At 56.4% G+C, this 18,563-nt stretch overlaps 1 protein-coding gene across 2 annotated transcripts; it reads right to left on the bottom strand.

Annotated features, from left to right (window-relative positions):
• Positions 1-9,910: 9,910 nt before the first annotated feature.
• Positions 9,911-18,519, bottom strand: AK1 (adenylate kinase 1). Of its 2 annotated transcripts, none has more exons than XM_066256116.1 (7): positions 18,405-18,519; positions 15,549-15,587; positions 13,992-14,027; positions 13,649-13,812; positions 12,853-12,969; positions 10,382-10,573; positions 9,911-10,143 (listed from the first exon to the last, which is right to left on the bottom strand). In XM_066256116.1, exons 2-7 carry the CDS (start codon positions 15,553-15,555, stop codon positions 10,075-10,077), a joined length of 585 nt encoding a protein of 194 aa, XP_066112213.1. In that variant the 5' UTR covers positions 15,556-15,587; positions 18,405-18,519; the 3' UTR covers positions 9,911-10,074. The 2 variants fall into 2 exon arrangements, with proteins under 2 accessions (XP_066112213.1, XP_066112214.1); XM_066256117.1 differs by lacking the exon at positions 18,405-18,519 and adding an exon at positions 16,896-16,916.
• Positions 18,520-18,563: the final 44 nt, after the last annotated feature.

Raw genomic sequence — 18,563 nt, 5'->3', positions numbered from 1 at the left:
GGAAACGCGCTTCCTTAGAGAAGGGGCTGGGCCAGGCTGGCTGCCAGGCCAGAGAGGAAGTGCCCTGAGCTTTGTCGCTGGGTGGGGGGCCCTGGGGAGGGGGGCGGCAGTGGGGTGGGAGGCCCTAGGCTCCAGGATTGTCTCCCCATGCACCCCACCCTCCCATCCCACCCTCTCCAGGGCTGGCTGGCAGCCCCCGGGCAGGCAGATAAAAACAATCACTTTAACAGCAGATGAAAACAATCACCCTAACAGCCCACCAAGGGGAGCTTTCAGGAGTCGGGCCCTGGCCAAGGGGGGGTCCATGGTCCTTGAAGTCAGGGCTCCCATTTTGCAGATGAGGACACAGAGGCCTAATGAAATGAGATAATTGGCCCAAAAAGAGAGTGGAATTGGCATTTGAACAGATCTCATTGGGCACTAGAGCTGGCTTACATAGCATGACACTGGATGTTATTTTTTTGTTTTCCAGGCAGGGAAACTGAGGCCTGGCATGGCACATGGCATAGCATGGCAGCTGGGCTGAAGACTTAGGCCCAGAGAGAACAGGGGACCTGCTTAGAGCTACATACTTTGTGTCTGTCCCCTCCCTGGGCAGACCAAATTAAAAAAAAAAAAAAAAAGTACACACTTTAACAGCGCTTCTGATGTCAGATGGTTCTGGGTTCGAACTCTGCCCTGCTTACTCTGAGCTATAGGCCTTGACAAGTCCCCTCAACACTCAGTCACCCTATTTGTTAAGTGGGTAAGATGGCGCCTTCTTTACCAGGCTTATTGTGGCATTCCTAGAGTTCGGGGCAGTACAGTGCTGAGCCCTGGGCCTGCCACACAGGAAGTGCTCCCCCATCAGTGCTCCCTGAGCCTGGAAGATGATCCCAGAACCATCCCTTGTTCATTCTGCAAATAGTAAGTGCCAACTCTGTGTCCACCACGGTGCTAGTCATGGGGAGCACCTGTGATCGGTCCACGGGAGCTCAGAGGAAGAAGCCCGAGTTGCCCGGACGGTGGCATTTAGGTCTGGCCTCTGAAAGACTGGATGAGAGGGGGTGGGGTGGAAGAAAGGGGCGAGGAGGACAAGCAGGGGTGCTGTGGGGACGGGGAGCGTGGAGAGGCAGACTCTGGCCCTGCTTTGGGAGGAGGCCGTGAAGGCCAGGACCTCATCCTGACAGGCCACAGGGAGTCGTGGAGGGTAATGGAGCGGGGGGACCGCCAGAGCCGGGCTTTGAGAAGACAAATCTGCATGTGTGTCGGTGTGACCTGCCGAGGAGATGAAGCCAGGGGGGTCTTTCTTTCTCTTTATACTTGTCTTGAGTCACAGGTGGGGAGATTGAGGCCCGGGGAGAGGAAAGAAGGCGGGAGGAGGAATAGGAGTGTTTTGCTTCTGCAGGAGCTGACATGGGGCGGGAAGGGCAGGTGTGGCTCCTTGGATGGGAAGTGCGGAAGGCTGGCTTCCAGCCCTGCAGCTGCCCTGCTAATTCCTGGCCAGGCATAAGTGTGGGGTCACGGGAGACCCAAGCGTGCCTTGCAGGCCGGAAGGCTGGCATGGGGTGGAGAGAGTCACCTGAATGTGCCAGGTCCTCTGCCTTTTTCCATGGGTGCAGAGATGGGGAGGTGGGCACTCCAAAGCAAAGGGTGGCCTCAGGAGAGAACATCAAGGAAAGCTGTGAAGTCCCCCCACCACCACCAGAGACAGTTAATCCACCCCCAGGGGCTGAACAGTCCCTGCGTACCAGGCCCCGCCCTAGGCGGTCACCTTATCAGCCCTGAATCCTCACAGCCACCCCCGGGGCCAGTGCCATGAAACCATTTACAGAGGAGGAACCCCAGGCTCCCTGAAAAGCGAGAGACCCCTGGGGTGCTTTGCTCCAAACTCACCTCTTTCTCCGCTATCACTTACGCTGACCATGAGGATGGATGTCACTGGGCCTGTGTGTGTCACGGGATGAGGGGATTGTTGTCCAAAGTGGTGTCAGGGCACCTGGGGCCATCACAGGGATCCCAGAGGAAGCCTTTCTTTAACCTGATCCCTCCCCTGTTCCTCCAACACTGCAGAATCCACCCTACCCATGCTATAAACAAGGCCCATTGGATCTCCAGCAAGGAGGAGAGACCGCAGACAGACCTGCGGAGGAACTTGTAGGAAACTTCCATGCAGGAAGAGAAAAATCTACAGGAGCCGCAGAGAGCCTGGACCTGCCTGCAGAGACCCCGTGGAGGAAGAAAGAGGATGGGGGTCCCAGCTGTGGGGAGGAGGTCACCCACACCACCCCGGCCTGGGTGGGGTCATGCTGTGTGAGTCTCCGCTCAGCTAGGAGGCCCTCGAGGACAGTCACTTTGATGTGACTCTCTCTGCACTGCCGTGTTCCCAGCCCCGAGCTCAGGACCCTTTGACCCTCGAAATATATTTATTGAAAGCATGAAGTGCCCTGGAAAGTAAGGGGGGTGGGGGCCGCAGAGACAGTGAGACTGAGGCACAGAGAGCTAGGTGTGTTCCCCGTGGAAGAGCTCAGTTTCCAGACTGGGCTGCCTGTCCCCAGGAAGCTTGAGGGTCGTGTGGTCACACAGCTGGGGACAGACCTTGAGGTAGTTGTCTTCCACTGCCCCTCAGATGCACTCTGTCTCCCAATGGACACAGCTACTCCCCCCCTAACCCCCGGCCAGATCTGAGAGGGGAAGGAGGAAGAAGAGGAGGATTCATTCCTCTAGCTCCCTCCCTGCGGGGTCACTGCAAACTGGTGGCCTCCCTCCACTGAAGGCCATGGCCCTGACCCGGTCCTCTCAGCATGGCCCTTCGGGCTGAAGTTGGTCGTGGCCCCTGCTGCTGCCAGCCCTGGGGCTCAGCCCGTCCCTTGTAGTCTCCCTACACCCTGTCCACACCTGTGTAAATAAACCCTTTATTAAACTCTCCTGATCCCAGTGGAGCGTGCCATCTGTTTCCTGCTGGGGCTCCGACTGATAGAGATGCTTTCGGGTGCCGCCTGCCCACACGCCACAGACATGTGGCCGCTGGCCAGGTCCTGTGCCTGGACCCCACAGTGGGCAGGTGGACAAGTTTGCTTCCTCCTCCTCCTGCCTGGCCAGGAAGACCAGAGCTGCAGGAAGGGACGGAGCACGTCCACCCTGGCCACCGGCCACCAGAGGAATTTCAGGCGGCCTCCAGGGAGCCCCCCAGGCGGCTGTGTGTCTCCAGCACGGGCCCGGAGCCAGGGGCTGCGGGGAGCAGCAGGGTCAGACCCACACAGACAAGGCAGGGAGTGGGTGCTGAGGAAGGAGCATTAGACTGGGAGTCGGAGTATCCCGGCTCCGCCCTGCATGGCCTCAGGCAAGACCTCTGCGTAGTCTGGGTCTCAGTTTCTATTTTATTTTATTTTTTATTTTATTTTATTTTGACAGAGACAGAGAGAGTCAGAGAGAGGGACAGATAGGAAGAGAGAGATGAGAAGCATCAATTCTTCATTGCGGCACCTTAGTTGTTCATTGATTGCTTTCTCTTATGTGCCTTGACCTTGGGGCTTCAGCAGACCTAGTGACCCCTTGCTCGAGCCAGCAACCCTGCGCTCAAGCTGGTGAGCCTTTGCTCAAACCAGATGAGCCCACGCTCAAGCTAGCAACCTCGGGGTCTCAAACCTGGGCCCTCCGCATCCCAGTCTAAACGCTCTATCCACTGTGCCACCGCCTGGTCAGGCTGGGTCTCAGTTTCCTGATCTGTGCAATGGGAGGGCAGCCTGCTGGGCTGGAGGACCAGAATTGAAGTCATGCCACCGATCACACGCTTGCCCACCCTGTGCCAAGTGCCACCTCATAGCTACCTCTCAACAAGCTGAGACTGTCTTGTCCCCATTTCGCAGTGGAGGAAACTGAGGCTCAGCTGTGCATGGCAGCAGCCTAGGGAAAAGCAGAGGATAATTAAAATCTGGGCCTCTTTCCTCATTTGGCTTCTAGAACATTCTGTCCCGGTTTTCCTCTCATTTCCCCCGGTTGCCTAATCTGCCTCCTCACTGGTTCCTCCTCGACCTCTCAACTTGCCCTGGGACTCTTCCCTTCTCTGTTTACCCTCACTCCCAAGTCAGGTTTTCCCAAACCTTTGTGACCATGACGACATCATGTCCCTGGGGCTCAGGCTCAAAAAACAGAAACAAGGTTTTGTGAACCAATGTATACCCTCATGATACGAAGCCATCCTGTTCCGATTTCTTTTAATATTGATCGCAAGCCACTCTCTGCATGTTAATACCCACCAACGGGTCTCGGCCGTAAAACATAATGCCCTGGTCCTAGTACTCAAAGTGTGGTCTTGGCCACTCTAGGGAGTTTCTCTCAGCTCTTGCCCCAGACCTCGGACTCAGAACCTGCATTTTATCAGGGGCTCCAGGACATTGGCATGCACATTCAAGTTCGAGAAGAGCTGTTTGGGTGCCCTCGTCCAGACAAATAGTTTTACACGCCATTTATATGCCGACAGCTCCCAACTTTATACATTCCAGATATAAAGTTCCAGCCGGGACTCTTCCCGGGCTCCTGGGGGTCTAATAAGCAGCTCGGATGTCACGTGTCCAAAACTGGGCTCTGGGCTCTGTTCCTTCTCGGCCAACAGCCCCTGCCTCGGTACCTCCTCTCAGGCAATGACAGCTCCTCCCTCTCGTTGCTCAAGCCTTGAGGTTGACCTTGACTCTTCCTCTCATACCCCTTATTTGACCCACAAGCAAATCCTGTTGGCTGCTCCCACAAGTTCCCAGTGTTTGCGAGGTTCCCATCACCGCATTGCGACCTCCCTAGTGACCTCTAGCACCTCTTGGAATCTTGCAGTCACCTCCTCACTGCGCCCTCCTTGCTTCCACACTTGCCCCCAGCCCACTCTGCACGCCGTAAAGGGAACCTGTTCATCCCTCCTCTGCTTAGTGCTCTGCACGGGCAACCATCACTCAGCGTACAAGCCAGGGCCCCTCAAGGGCAGCAAGCCTCCCCCATCCCCTCGCCAACCTCACCTTCTGCTTTTACCCCCTTGCTCACAAGACTGCAGCAGCCACATGGCCTCCTTGCTGTCCCGTGAATGTGCCAACCACGTGTTTACATCAGGGCCTTTGCACCTGCTGTCCCCTCACCCTGAAACACTCTCCCCCTAGATAACCACAGGGCTTGCTCCTCACCCTTTAAGTTGCAGATGAAATGTTACATGATCAGTGAGGACTTCCCTGAGCGCTGAATTTATAAGAGCGCTTTCCCTGTCCCATAAGTGCCCCTGTGGCACACATCACCCTCTCACATACTATATATTATTTATTTTGACTCTCTCTCTCTCTCTCTCTCTCTCTCTCTCTAGAACAGAAGTTCCGAAGGCCCCATTGCTGAGAATAGTGCCTGGTCCATTGTAGACATTCTGTGTTTATGCAATAAATGAATGGGCTTTAACCACTGGATTACACAGCTTGAGGTTTCATAGGTTGTGATTCTTTGTTTTTGTTTTTTAATTGATTTTGGAGAGAGAGGAAGAGGGAGAGAGAGATATGCCCTGACTGGGTATTGAACTGGCAACCTTTGCATATCGGAATGATGCTCTAACCAACAGAGCTATCCAGCCAGGGCTCCTGGGCTGTGACTCTGAGTCTCCAGGGTGTGGCTGTTGGAAGAATTCTGAGCCCAAGGACCAGGTTTCTGAAGAAGGCGGAAGATGCTCCCAGGGGATAGGGAGGTCGCAGGGTCAGTGGTCCCACCAGACTCTGTTCTAGAAGAGCAAAGTCCCCCTTTCTTTACCCATGGAGTGATCCTGGTACCTGCTGCTTCCTGGGTGATGTTGGCCTTCCTGATAAACCCACTGCCCCAGGTCTGAAGGACCCATGAAGATCACCTAGGAGGCAGAAGGATTCCACTGAGCCAGGAGTCTGGAATCTGTGAGTTGTAAGGGCTCTGATGTCATGGAAAGGGAAACTGATACCTAAAATGTTGAGAGACTCACCCAGCACCCTATGAACCACGGTGGGCAACACAGGTAGGAGACCCTGTACTGGAACCCCAGGAAGGGGCAGAAGCTGGAGAAGCTGACAAGGGCCTCGTCCTGTTCCCTTGCCTTGCTGTGTGACTTGGCACAAGCCACACAACCTCTCTGAGTCTGCTTCCCCAGCAAGGAAGCTCTGTGCTTATAGGCTGCACAGGCCCAGTAGGGCTCTGGCCCCCACCCCTCCAACCCCCCCCCACATGGAGCCGCCAGGCCTTCCTGTTTACACAAGGCCCCCTCTCACGGCTGGGAGGCGACAGCCTTGGCCTCTTCTGCTCCCTGCTTCCTTCCTCTCCCACTTCAGCGCCTCCGGCCAGGTCCTCAGGGCCCCCGAGGCCAGTACTTAGGGGCACTGTCCATGGAGGGCATCTGAGGCCACCATCCAGAGGGTCTACCTGGGAGCACTCTCTCTCTGAGACCCTGAGGTTACACAGAAGCCATGCCATCCCTCTGTCTGGTTAGAATGTTCCGGCACCTTGGGACAAACCATTTCCTGGAGTGTCCCTAGAGACATGAAGAGTATGACAGCATCTACTGTCCTGGATCTGGCGCCACACCCACCTCGCGGTCCACCAGTGGGGGGTGATGAGCACATGCTGACCTTAGAGGTGCTCGGTCCTTCCCCCCTGCGCTCCTGGCTCCACAGAGCAGGTGCTGTCTGAGCTACGCAGAGTGGGGGCCTTGGACCAACAACTGGAGCCTCACCGCCCAAACCACCAGGCCTGCTGAATCAGAATGGGCTTTTTAACAAGCCCCTGGGGAGAGTCGTGCGCACTCAAAGCCGGAATGCTGCAGATCTGACCGTCCTGCCTGACTTTTCAAGCCATTCATGAGCCTCGCCTATTAGGTATTCCTGTCGCAAAGGCGTACCCCGAGTATCTGAAGTCTTTACAACTACCGGCCAGTTTACAAGAAGCTCAGGGAACGGAAGAGCAAATTAAACTACACCACAAGGAAGTAAAAAGACAAATCTGAAGGAGGGGTTTTCTGCAGGAGAAGAGGGCCCTTCACAGGCCAATGTCATAAAAAGAGGAGAGAGCTGTTGGAGATTACAGTTTGACGGAAGGCTCGCCTCCCAGTTTGAGCAAAGACACATTCTGGGGTCACTCGCATGTGGACTAATTATTGTCTGTTACGATATGACTGTTAACTTAGAGTTATCAAAACTCTGAGTTGTAAAAAACAAACAAACAAAAAACAACTCTGAGTTGTGGTTAGAAAATGTAGGAAAATGTCCTTCTCTATTAGCAAGTCATACTGAAGTCACACTTCAGGGGTGAACTTTTAACATATTCTGTGACTTACTTCAAAAGAGTTTGGCAACAGTAAAACAACTGTTTTATAGTAAAGTGAAGAAAATATGAAACAGTAAAATGAAGGAGGTATGAAAAAATATTAACAATGACTAAATGTTGGTGATGGGTATCCATATACCCATCATATTATTCCCTGATGGGTATTATTATTTAATAATAATATCCATATTATTATTTTCAGTTTGTTTGAAAATTTCCATTAAAAACAAAACTCCCTGCCTGACCTGTGGTGGCGCAGTGGATAAAGCGTCGACCTAGAAATGCTGAGGTCGCCGGTTCGAAACCCTGGGCTTCCAGCTCCTCCCCCCTGTCTCTTTCTCTTCTCTCTCTCTCTCTGTCTGCCTGTCTCTCTCTCTCCCTCTCTCTCTCCTCTCTAAAATGAATAAATTAAAAAATAAAAAAAAAAAAAAAAGTCTTAAAAAAAAAACAAAACAAAACAAAACTCCCTGAGCCTCCCATTGTCCTTTGGGGAAAGATTAGATACCTGGGTTGGCATTCAAGGCCCTGCAATCCTGGCTTCCTACCAAACATGTCGCTAGCGAGGGCACCCCCCCCCATCCCCCCCCCACACACACACTAGCCTGCATTTCAGCCCCAACCAATGCCTCAGCCTTCCCCACACTCAGGTCCTCTCCGCCTCTGCAGCTCCACAGGGCTGTTCCCTCTGCCTTTCCCTGCCCTCCATCCTGTGGTGGTGAATTCCTGGGTGTCTTCAGGGCCTCCTCCAAAGCTCCAGGTCAAGGAACCTTCTGCCACCAGGAGCTCCTCTGAGCTCTGTCCGCTGAGCTGCCCAGAATCAGTCTCAGCTGAGTCGATCTGATGGAGTTCTGTGAACACGGGTGCCCGCCTCGCACTGAGGAGTCACATCACAGTGGGCCAGGGCTTATGAGCCTCTGTCCTGCTGGTGTGGCGGGTCTTCTGGAGTGCGGCTGAAGGAACAAACGTGCAGGAAGGAGCCCCTAAAGGAAGGATTGTAGGGGTAAGGTTGGGATAGTGGTTACTGGAGCTTTTAAAGTTTTTGTGGGGTTTTTTTGTTTGTTTGTTTTCAAGGTGTGTTTTTTTTTTTGGTTTTTTGTTTGTTTCTTCTTCTTTCTTTTAAAGTGAACAAAGTGATTCTGTGGTGAAGAGTTCGGCTCAGCTTCGGTTTTCATAAATTGGGACACACCTGAATTCATGAAGCCGTAAAAAGAAAATAAGGATAATGATGATGATGGTGTCGGCGGATTGCCCCTAGCTCCTCATTGTCTTCCGCGTGTTTCCCCAACACCCTCAGACAACCCCCTGGGAAAGGGGGTGCATGTGTGACTGTGAGCGTATGTATCCCGGTTTGGTGGATGCGACGTGGACACCTCCAGGGGGAGGTCACAGTGAGCTGGGGCCCCCCTGCACAGCCCAGGGGGATGAGGGACAGAGACTGGCTGTGGAGGCCTGCACCCACACCCCACCCGGACTGACGGGCTGAGGGCTCACCTCGCGGGAGGCCTGCCTTCACCTCTCTCCCCCTATTATCATGTAGTTATTCCATGTTCTTCTTTCAATAGACTCACCTTTTAGAACTTAATACATTTATTTTAAATAACTAATGGAAATGGAAAACCAGCCGCACTTGCCAGAAATAGAAGTGGCACACAATGGGCACAATCAGCTCCCACAGGATTTCTTTCCAGCCAGGTGTGGCCCCCTGAGGACTCTCTTGGCTTTAAAGGGAGCCTGCTGGGGCTGAGACAGGTGTTAAGGACACATGAGCACCAAATGGAGCCTTTCTGCATGATGAGGTCAAAGAGTAAAAGAGAACAGAAAAGGGAAGATGGTTCTCCCCAGGGGATTCAGGGGCCGCCCCAAAGCACCCAGGCCTGGCATGTCCCCAAGACGGCCTGGTCTCTGCTCCCATAGGCCTTGGTAACTAATAGTCTGCACTCTGCTAAGTGTGTTCTCCTCCTAAGCTGGAGGGGGGGGCGGAGCCTAATTTAAATTTAGAAATGGGCTTAGAAAGGACAGGTGGTGGGTGACCTGTCCAGGGCCACATGGTGGGAAGCCCTTCATGTCTCACCTCCTCAAAGAGGCAGTCCTGAGCACGGCCCCCTCATTCAATCTTGATGTCCTTTTCAGACACTCAGGACTTCTTGCACCAAAGAGGCCAATTCACTGCCCACCTGGCTGGCTGGTGTGTGCCACCCTCCTACCAAGAAGCCCCCATTGCCCGTAACCTTGCTGCATGGTAGAGCTCAGTCCCCAGTGAGGGTTAGGCACAGAAAACAGGCACAGAGAGAAGAGGGGTCAGGGCCGAGGCCACACAGCAAGGATGCAGACAAACCCAGCCCAGGCCCAGCTCTGCCTGACTACCTGACCAGAGCCCTGGAGATTGAGGACCCTGCCTCAGGCACCCCTGATCCCCAGGCCTGGTATGCCTTCTGTAAGGAAGGGCCCTGGGCTTTCCACCAGAGCTGGGGGGGGGAGGGGGGAGGAGGAGCAGCTGGCTGAGGTGGGCTGAGGGGTCCAAGGAGGAATGCGGAGGGTGAGGGGCCGGGGACTCAAGGCCAGAGTGGCCACCCCACATAAACTAACCCCGATGGAAGCAAAGAAAAAGGAGGAAAACCGAATGTCCTCGGAAATTCCTTTAGTGCTCAGCTGTCCATGAAAACAGGATAAAGTGGCTTCCTCTGTCTGTGCTCCGCCGGGCAGGGTGGAGGCACTGAGCCTGGGCCAGGACTCCTGAGTCAGGACAGGGTGGGGCCAGGCTGAGCTGGGGAAGGGGCTCCAGCGTTGCTACTTGAGGGTGTCCAGGTGGGTGCAGACCTGGGAGAAGACATCGTCCACAGAGCCTTCCGCATTGACCTGCAGAGAGACTGCTGGTGAGCGCAGAGATGCTGAGGAGGGCTGGGCGGGCCGCACGGAGGCAGGGCCCACCCCCGGAAGCCAGGCCTGGCTCCAGAGCCCAGCCCCAGCGGACAGCAGCCCCTCATCCAACCAGCGGGGGAAGCAAGGCCCAGGGAGGACGGCTAGCCCAAGGTCACAGCGATTTGAGGCCAAGCCTGGCAAAAACCCCAGGTTTCCTCGAGCTGCAGGGGCACACCTTGCGTACGATGCCGCGTTTCTCATAGAAGGTGATGACGGGCTCTGTGGCCTTGTAGTAGGTATCCAGCCGCTTCTTGATGGTCTCCTCATTGTCGTCCACACGGCCACTGGTCTCTCCACGCTTCAGGAGCCGCTTGGTCATGGTCTCGGGGCCTGCGTCCACATACAGCAGCAGTGTGGGCTGTCCGATCTGTGGGCAGGGCACTAGTCACAGGGGCCCCTTTCCTGCCCCCCCCATGGGCCATCTCCTCCCCATCTTTCCACTTCCGGGGCCCCACTTGAGATCCACTGGGAACATCAAGCCCTTTCCCAAGGCAGACTGACAGATCTTCCTAAAACCAATATGCCCCACCACTCCCCTGGCTCAAACCTCTTCCGTGGCTCCCCAGTGCCCTTAGGAAAAAGTCCAACCTCCTTTCCTGACCTTCAAGGCCCCCCACCCTTCTCATCTCGTGCTTTGCCTTTGCTCTCCTTGCTCCAGCCACGCTGACCCTGGCCTAGGCTGGCTCTCATCAACATCCTCATATGCCAGGAACTTCCCAGGAGCCCTTTCCCTCAATAACAAGGGCATCCCTTCAGATCTGGCTAAAATCTCATTCCTCTAGAGCAGTCTTCCCAGGTGCCACCCCCTCCCCCACCACCCTCCCCCTGCAACATTCTCTTCCAGGCCCTTTTATTTCTGCCTTCAGCCCCCCTCTCAGGGGGCCCTCTCCCCAGCCTGGCCCCAAGCCCCTGAGGGCAGGGGGCATCTGGCTGACACCAGCAAGGTTGGATAAGGACTTGACAAAAGAGCCAGGGCTAAGTGAAGTGGTGAGGGGCAACTGAGATCTCTGGGCGGGTCTGAACAATGTCACTGTCATCGGAATGAGTGTTTTATCGCCAGGAAGACTTGGAAGGGTGAGAAGAAATAAGGCTGACCCCATCTCCCTTTGGTGAGGACCTGGCGCCCCCTCGTGTCCGGAGTCAAAAGGACCAGGTGCCAGGCCCTGAAGGCCACAGCCTGGTGTGGCCCTATGCCCAGCTGGGCGCCCACACCAGCACCCACAACAGCCCCAGGAGGGATGAGAACTTTCACTAATCTTATTTTCTAGATGTGGCCCTGAGGGTCAGAGGTGACATCACACCGCTGGTACCAAGGCCCCTGGCCTCCCAGTCTGAAGGAAGCCCATCCAACACTCATTTCACAGATAGGAAAACTGAGGCCCAGATCAATGGAAGACACTTTCTGGAGGGCAAGAAATACAGTATCCTACCTCTGGGCAAGGTTCAAAGCTATGGAAGCCTGAAGATGGCCCCAGTCTCCCAGACATGGGTAGTGGGGATGAGGGTCTGGTCCAGGCCCACCAAACCCTCCAGACCCACTGGGATGCCCAGTCCTCCCTGCAGGGCCTGGAAAGAGTCCCTCTGCCAAGAAGCCCTCCATGAGCCCTTCACGCACCCTTACTGACCTCTCCCTCCTTGGCACTTACAGCTTCATCTGTTTCCCCCCTAGTGTGTGTGATACCAGAGGTCTGAGTGCATGCGTGTATATGTGTGTGCCATGTGTGCGCATCCCTGTGTGTAGGTGTGCTGACTCCATGTACACGCACTGCCTGAGGTGCATGTGTGCACAATGGCAGATGTGTGTACATGTACACAGGCCTGTATGCATGGGCGCATTGCCTGTGGCCTTGTGCGCACACACACATGCCTCTGTACCTATGTGCACATGTCTGTGTGCTTGTGTGCCTGTGTGTGCAAGTACATGCCTGTACATGTGTGTTTGGGCAAGATGCCCTCAGCTTGTGGGAGGTTTTCCTGGTGGGCACCATTCTGGGCAGCTCAGAGGCTGCACCCTCAAAGCCCTCTCTCCAGCCAGACTCCCCATGCCCTGGAAGGAGGCGGGACTTGTTCCACAGCCTCCAAAGCTTCCAGCTGGCTTGGACTCCCCTCCCCCACACCAGCTCCATTGCTGTCCAGTAGCGTCTGTTTCCCCACAGGGGCCCGACCCTTCCAGCCTTGTCCATGCTACTCCCAGCCCCTCTGACCACATGTTTACAGGTGCCAAGTCCCACTTTTGAAGAGTATATTCTCTCTGATTCCCATGCTGCCCCACAAGGCAGCTGTGCCCCGTCTGTCCCCAGTCTACAGATGGGAACACAGAGGTTCAGACAGACAGAATGCCAGTCCAAGGCCTTGAGCAGCTGATCTGGAACCTGAGCCTGGTCAGGCTTGTGAAGCCCCCAGACTGGTGCTTCCCATTCTTCTAGACTTCTCTTCTGGACTTCTAGAAAGACTTCCCGAAAGTCTTCCCTGACTTCCCTCCTTACCCACCCACCCCCCCATCCCTGATAGTCGGTGTCTCTCTTTCTCTGTCCATCACAGCAGCCTCTGCCTGGCTGGCCCCAGTCACAGCTCCCATCACAGCAGCCTCTGCCTGGCTGGCCCCAGTCACAGCTCCCCAAGGCCATCCACCAGGCTGTGCCTTACCTTCTGCTCAAACTGCTCCCCCTGCTGCACCTCCCGAGGGTAGCCATCAATCAGGAAACCTTTTGAAGTCTCTATCTTGGCCATCATGGCATCTCGGAGCATGTCCAACACTGTCTCCTGAGGGCACAGCGAAAGCAGGAGGCACCATGAGCCCCTCTTCCGCATGCCTCCCACAGGGCCTGGCATGCCCTGCCCCACAGCTAAAACGCCCTCTGCCCTAACACAGATTTCCCAAACAAGCCTCCTGCTCTGGGCCTTCTCTGAACCGTGAAGACTTGATTCATGGATCAAATCATCCATTTATTTGCTCAATAATCTGGACCGAGCCCGTCCCCACTGCCGGCTCCTGCTGGGGCCCAGACGACACAGCCAGGAACAAAGCAGGCCTCTCCTGCCTTCGGGAAACGTGCAGGATGTTGGTTTATCCATTTCCAAGCACGACACAGGTTGTATGGGAAAAGAAGGGGGGCTGCTGGAGTATAAAGTCAGGGGGTCTCAGGCCAAATTTGAGAAATCAGGTAAGTCCAAAGACTGAGGGAAGAAAAAGCATTCCGGGCAGGAAGGAGTGTGATGAGTTGGAGGGCACAGAGCGCTGGAGTGGTGGGCGGAGGGAGGGGTCAGCAGGACAGAGTCCCAAAGGCTTAGGAGCTTCTGCACGGAATTTTGTGCCACGGGCAAGAGGAACCCACAAAAGGGTTCAGAGCCAGGCAAGGTCAGGGACAGCCTTGCCAGTGTGTGGGGAGGGCCCCTCGGGACCATCGTCACCCCCGCCCCCGCCCTGCTGGGGCCCACTCACCAGCGGCACCAGCTGGCCCTTCTCCATGATTTCCGACAGCATCTTGCCCCTGGCCGAGCCTGAGCTGACCTCAGCCCGAAGGAGGTCCCCGGTGGAGAGGTGGGTGTAGCCGTACTTCTGGACAATCTTCTCACACTGGGTGCCCTTCCCCGAGCCGGGCCCTCCTGCAAGCACCCGCCCATTCAGAAGCCCTGAGAATCGAGGTCCCCTGCAGGAACGGTGTCTGCCCGGGTCACCCACTGAAGGACGGGCAGAGCCCGGGGTGCAGCCCCAGGCCCCAGCTCCCAGCCGTGCAGGCGAAGACGCCCCCTGCTGGTGTCGCACCCGCCTGCCTGGGACTCACCCACCACAAAGATGATCTTGGTTTTCTTCAACTTCTCTGTGGGAGAGAAAAAAGGGAGCAGAGCTCAGTCACTCACTTGTCAAATAGCCAGAAGCACCTCTGGTGTCCCAGGCCTGGGCTAGGCCCCATGCAGAGGGTCAGACACACTCCCTCTGCTGTCACAGTACAGAGTGAGTAGTGACAGGAAAGCTCAGAGACTGGGACAGGTGAGGGGGAGGGAGGGTGTTCCAGGCAAAGGGACCGGCACAGGCAAAGGCCTGGAGGCCCCAGGCACAGGCCATAAGGGTCAGTCCGAGACACTCGAGTCACCCCGATCCCTGCGGTTGGCTGGACAGCAGCAGCGGGTCACCTCTTCCCACTCTAGAGTCTTCCTCAGGGCCTGGGCTTCCTGATGAGCAGTAGGCACCCATGGTCCCGTTCTGCTGCGTCCCCTCCCTTTCCCCTCCGCGGCCTTGGGCCTGCCCATTTTCTGCCTTCCCTGGGCAGTACCAGTGTAGAGTTGGCAACCACAACAAATGTTGCCCTGGAGACAGTTGCTAGGGAAGAAGACTACGGTGGGCAAAGAGAGAGGCTAATTTATATTCCAACCTCTGTCTCGTTCACCCTTAAAATTCCCCAAGACCACAGCTCCACCAACAGAGGGAAACCGCGGCCTAGAGGGGCAGGGGCCTCCTCCAGGGCTGCCAGAACCCAAACTGGAACCCAGGGCCTCTTCTCAGGGGAAGCAGAACCTTGCTGTGAGGCCTGAGGAGTCAAGTCCCCGCCCCTTTCTGGTTGGTTGTCCCTGTCCGGATGAGGAGGTGAGCTCAGAAACTCCTAGGGGCCCAATTGGCCAGGGGGCTAGCGCCTAGAGGAGCTGTTGGAAGAACCATTTCTCCTGTGGCTTCTTGCCATCTGCTCGCCTAGTGATGGCACCTGCCTGGGTGTGGGGCGGGCTGTAGCCCAGTGTCAGCTGATGTTCAGAGCCCCAGGGGTGGAAGGGTGACTGCCAGTTTCAGGCAGCAGCAGAAGCCAGGCCCGCTGGGCTCCTTTAAGAACTGCCCAGGACAAGGCTCAATGCCAGGGATGGGGCGGGTGACACTGCCAGGAGACAGGCCAGCTGGACTCTGCCCATGTCTCCCTCCAGGTCAGGTCCATAGAAGCCTGGAGGACCCAAGGCATCCTCAGGAGCTGCCCCCACTGGACAATGGGGAGACTGTGTCACCAAGAGAGGCATTTGCACACTCAGGGCCTCTCCATTGGTCAGGCCTCCCTAACCAGTGCGCACCCTCTCCGGAGAGAGAGACAGGGATTTGGCTCTAAAAAATCCCAGCATATAGGTGAGCTGTGGGGCCCTCAGGGAGCCTCAAGGAGGACTCTGCACTTTTGAAATTAATCTTGAAGCTGGCACATCCCATAAGAGGCCGGGGGAGAATGCTGGGAGCCCCCAAGCAAGTCCTGTCTGGCAGCCCTGGAGCCTCCTCCAACCCCTCCCAGAGTGTCTCCCAAAAGCACACCCCCTGAACAGGTGGGAAGACTGAGGCCCAGGCCGTGAGCAGGAGAGAGGAGCCTCCGTACCTTCCATCGTGCCGAGGTCTGGGGAGTGGAGTCAGCACTCTGCAAGACAAGGCACAGGGGGTGGGTGAGAGAGATCTCCCTACCCTCGCCAGGCTGCCAGGGTGTGCCTGGCCCTGACTTGCCCACCCTCCCACGGACCTGAGGGGGCTGCTGGGGGCGGGGAAGGCCCAGGAGTCTGTGAGACCTTGGGGAAGTCATCTTCCTTCTGTGTGCTTCGGCCACCTCACCTGTCAGGGAGGCAGCAGTCCCCTCCTGCCACTGAGGGCATGAACAAGGACACCAGCAACTGTGGAGCTTCTCTCCTTCAAGTCCCAGAAAACAGGCGTGGCCCTGTGTCTGCCAACACCTTGACTACACTCCCCGGGGCAGGGAGGAATGCGGCAGGGGTGGGGGGAGGACAGGAGCTGCCTGTGCCCTATCTCAGGTGAGGCTGGAAGAGGGTGCTTGAAGGGACACAGAAGTCTGAAGGGAGGAATCTGAGAGCCGTTTGTGTGGACCTAGCCCTGCAGTTTTCAAATGAGGGTGTCCCCAGGCTCCCTGCTTCAGGCCCAACTCCCCCCCCCCATGTGGTCCCTAACCCCCCACCTGAAGGACCTTGCTCCATTGCCCACCCTTCCCCCCAGCATGTAAATCAACCCGAACCCCTCCTGGGACCCCACTCCACTTCCATAGCCCCCCAGGGACCTCCTTCAATCTCCACTTCCCATCAGTCTCTTCAGAATTGCTGTCTATACACCTTCGGCCTTCACCCACCAGCCCTCCCCAAGGCTACCTACAACCATCGCAGCCACTCTTGCCTTGACCTTTGACCCTTGGCCTTTGGCCACCATGTCTCTTGACTGGGACCCTCACCTCAAACCCCTACTCCACCCTCTCACGATTGGCCCAGGTTCCCAGGACCACCCCCCCATCCCTGCCTAGCCAGCCCAGGCCTCTCGAGCCAGCTCCATAAATCTATGGCCCCAGACAGGCCAGAGGTGCCGCAGACTCTGAACGCCGCTCTGTGTCCTCCCACACCCGCCCCCATCCGGCATAAGCACATCCCAACAGCCTTGCTCCTGAACCTCTCTCTGGTCTGTCCTCACGGCCACTTCCCTGTTCCAAGCAGGGGTCTCTCCACCTCCATACCCCACCAGGCCATCTGCAGGATTTTTCCACAACTGTAAGACCACATCATTCTCCTGCTTAAAACTCTTCCATGTGTGGCCCCCTCAGCTTCCAAGATGAAGACTGGGCTCCCCACCACCCTCTGCAGCTTTGCCAGCCACCACTTAAACTGCTAGGAGTTCCCTCACCCACCATGACTGTGTCCCACCTCCAGGCCCCAGCTCAGGTTGCAACCACTACCTGGATGCCTTTCTCCAAGTTGTTAATGTTTAGGACTCAATTCAGGTGTCAACCTCCTTCAGGAAGCCTGCCAGGACTCTTCCTTCCACTCCTACATTGACAGGTGCCTCCTCTGAACTTCCCCTGGCATCACACATGCCACACTGTATTGGACCTCTCTGTTGTGGTGCAGGCCTCTGTTCCCCACCAGACTGGGCCTGCCCCAGGCTGATCATAGGGCTAGGGGCCTCACTCCATCCTCATGGTCGTCTCGGGAGGAAACTGAGACTTGGAGAGACTTGTTCCAATGGCCTGACTGGGGTCAAACCTAGGACAGTATTTTCTGCTGCTCTGGGCCCAGCACCCAGTAGGTTCTTAAGCAGCTGTTTGTTGGGTGTGAATTATAGCCTCTTTCCTGCTGAGTATGCTTAAGGAAGGGTAGTAGCTGCCAACACTTCAGCAGCTGGGGGTGGGGTGAGGGGTCCCCAGGCCAGGAACAGCCTGCAGTGACTGCTGGGCAGTGGCCTCTACCCCACCCTGCCCCACCCCCTCCCAGTAACCTAAGCCCCACTCTCCTGCTGGAACCTGCCACCTCCTTGGTCCAAAATAACCTGGGTTGTGAAGAGGCCTCACAGACAGAGGTCAGGGGTCCAGGGTGGAGTTAGGTTACGGTCTCAACGCCCAGGCCTTATAAGGCCCCTGGACAGGGGCAGTGACTCCTAGTAAAACTGGATGGTCTGCCGAGGGGTCTGGGGAGCTGAAGCCAAAAAGACAGAGTCTTAACCTCAATCACAAGGCAAGACCAGGGCAAGACCCACGTCTCCCAACTCCTGACCAAAGACAGCCTTTTCAGTGGTTGGCAACCAACTCAGGTTCAAATCCTAACTTCATCACTCAGCTGTGTGACCTTGGGAAGTTGGTGTCCCCTCTCTGGGCCTGTACCCCCAGGCTCTGACTCACTGCTGTCGAAGAGTCCTGGGTGGGTAGTTGAGCAGTGCTCAGGAAAGGCCCCACATGCTGCCTGCAGGGCTCCCCCAGGGCCCCTGCCCTTTCAGAAGGCTGAGAGGGGTGGGCAAACATTAGGGGCCCTCCTGCTCCCCCATACCCACAATGATGCAACAGGATAGCTCCTCCAATTGCATAGGCTGCTCTGCCCAGGTCTGCCAGGGCAGGGAGTTAGGCCACAGCCCCCTCCCAGGGCCCCAGCTGGGACATGCCAAGGACAGGAGCCTGGAGCCTCAGGAGTACTGACTGGGACAAAGGGGTGACTGTCTAAGAGGCTGGGAGGGACTGCAACACCCCCCCACACAAAGGTGCACAGGCTGCAGCAAATACCCAGAGCAGAGCCTGGGGAGTGCAGACAGGCAAATACACACAGATCATAACCATGGACACACAGAGAGCCATACAAACCCCAAGGATACCCTGGCACACACAAACACGCACTCCCCCAGGTGAGTGTGGCTTCCCCACTCCCCACAGAGGCACTTCCCCCCACGCGCACAGATGGACACAGGGACACACACTGACCTGCGGGTGGGGTGCGGGTGGGCGCTGGGGCCAGTGCGTGCCCTGCCCGTCCTCGCCAGCCACCCGCCCTCAAAGGCGACTATTTATAAGGCTGTCAGCAGCGCGCGAGGCATGCCGGGAGCCAGCTCCGTGATGGCAGCGGGGAGGGAGGAGGGAGAG

The sequence above is a fragment of the Saccopteryx bilineata genome, chromosome 2, assembly GCF_036850765.1.
Source record: "Saccopteryx bilineata isolate mSacBil1 chromosome 2, mSacBil1_pri_phased_curated, whole genome shotgun sequence".
Lineage (NCBI taxonomy): Eukaryota > Metazoa > Chordata > Mammalia > Chiroptera > Emballonuridae > Saccopteryx > Saccopteryx bilineata.
Note: the sequence above shows the minus strand (reverse complement) of the source record. Positions and strands in the feature narration are given on the sequence as shown.

Coding starts and splice junctions, on each gene's coding strand:
- AK1 (XM_066256116.1), bottom strand. Junction 13,813..13,991: donor CAAGATCATCTTTGTGGTGG/GTGAGTCCCAGG, acceptor GGGTGCTTGCAG/GAGGGCCCGGCTCGGGGAAG. Junction 10,144..10,381: donor AACGCGGCATCGTACGCAAG/GTGTGCCCCTGC, acceptor GTCTCTCTGCAG/GTCAATGCGGAAGGCTCTGT.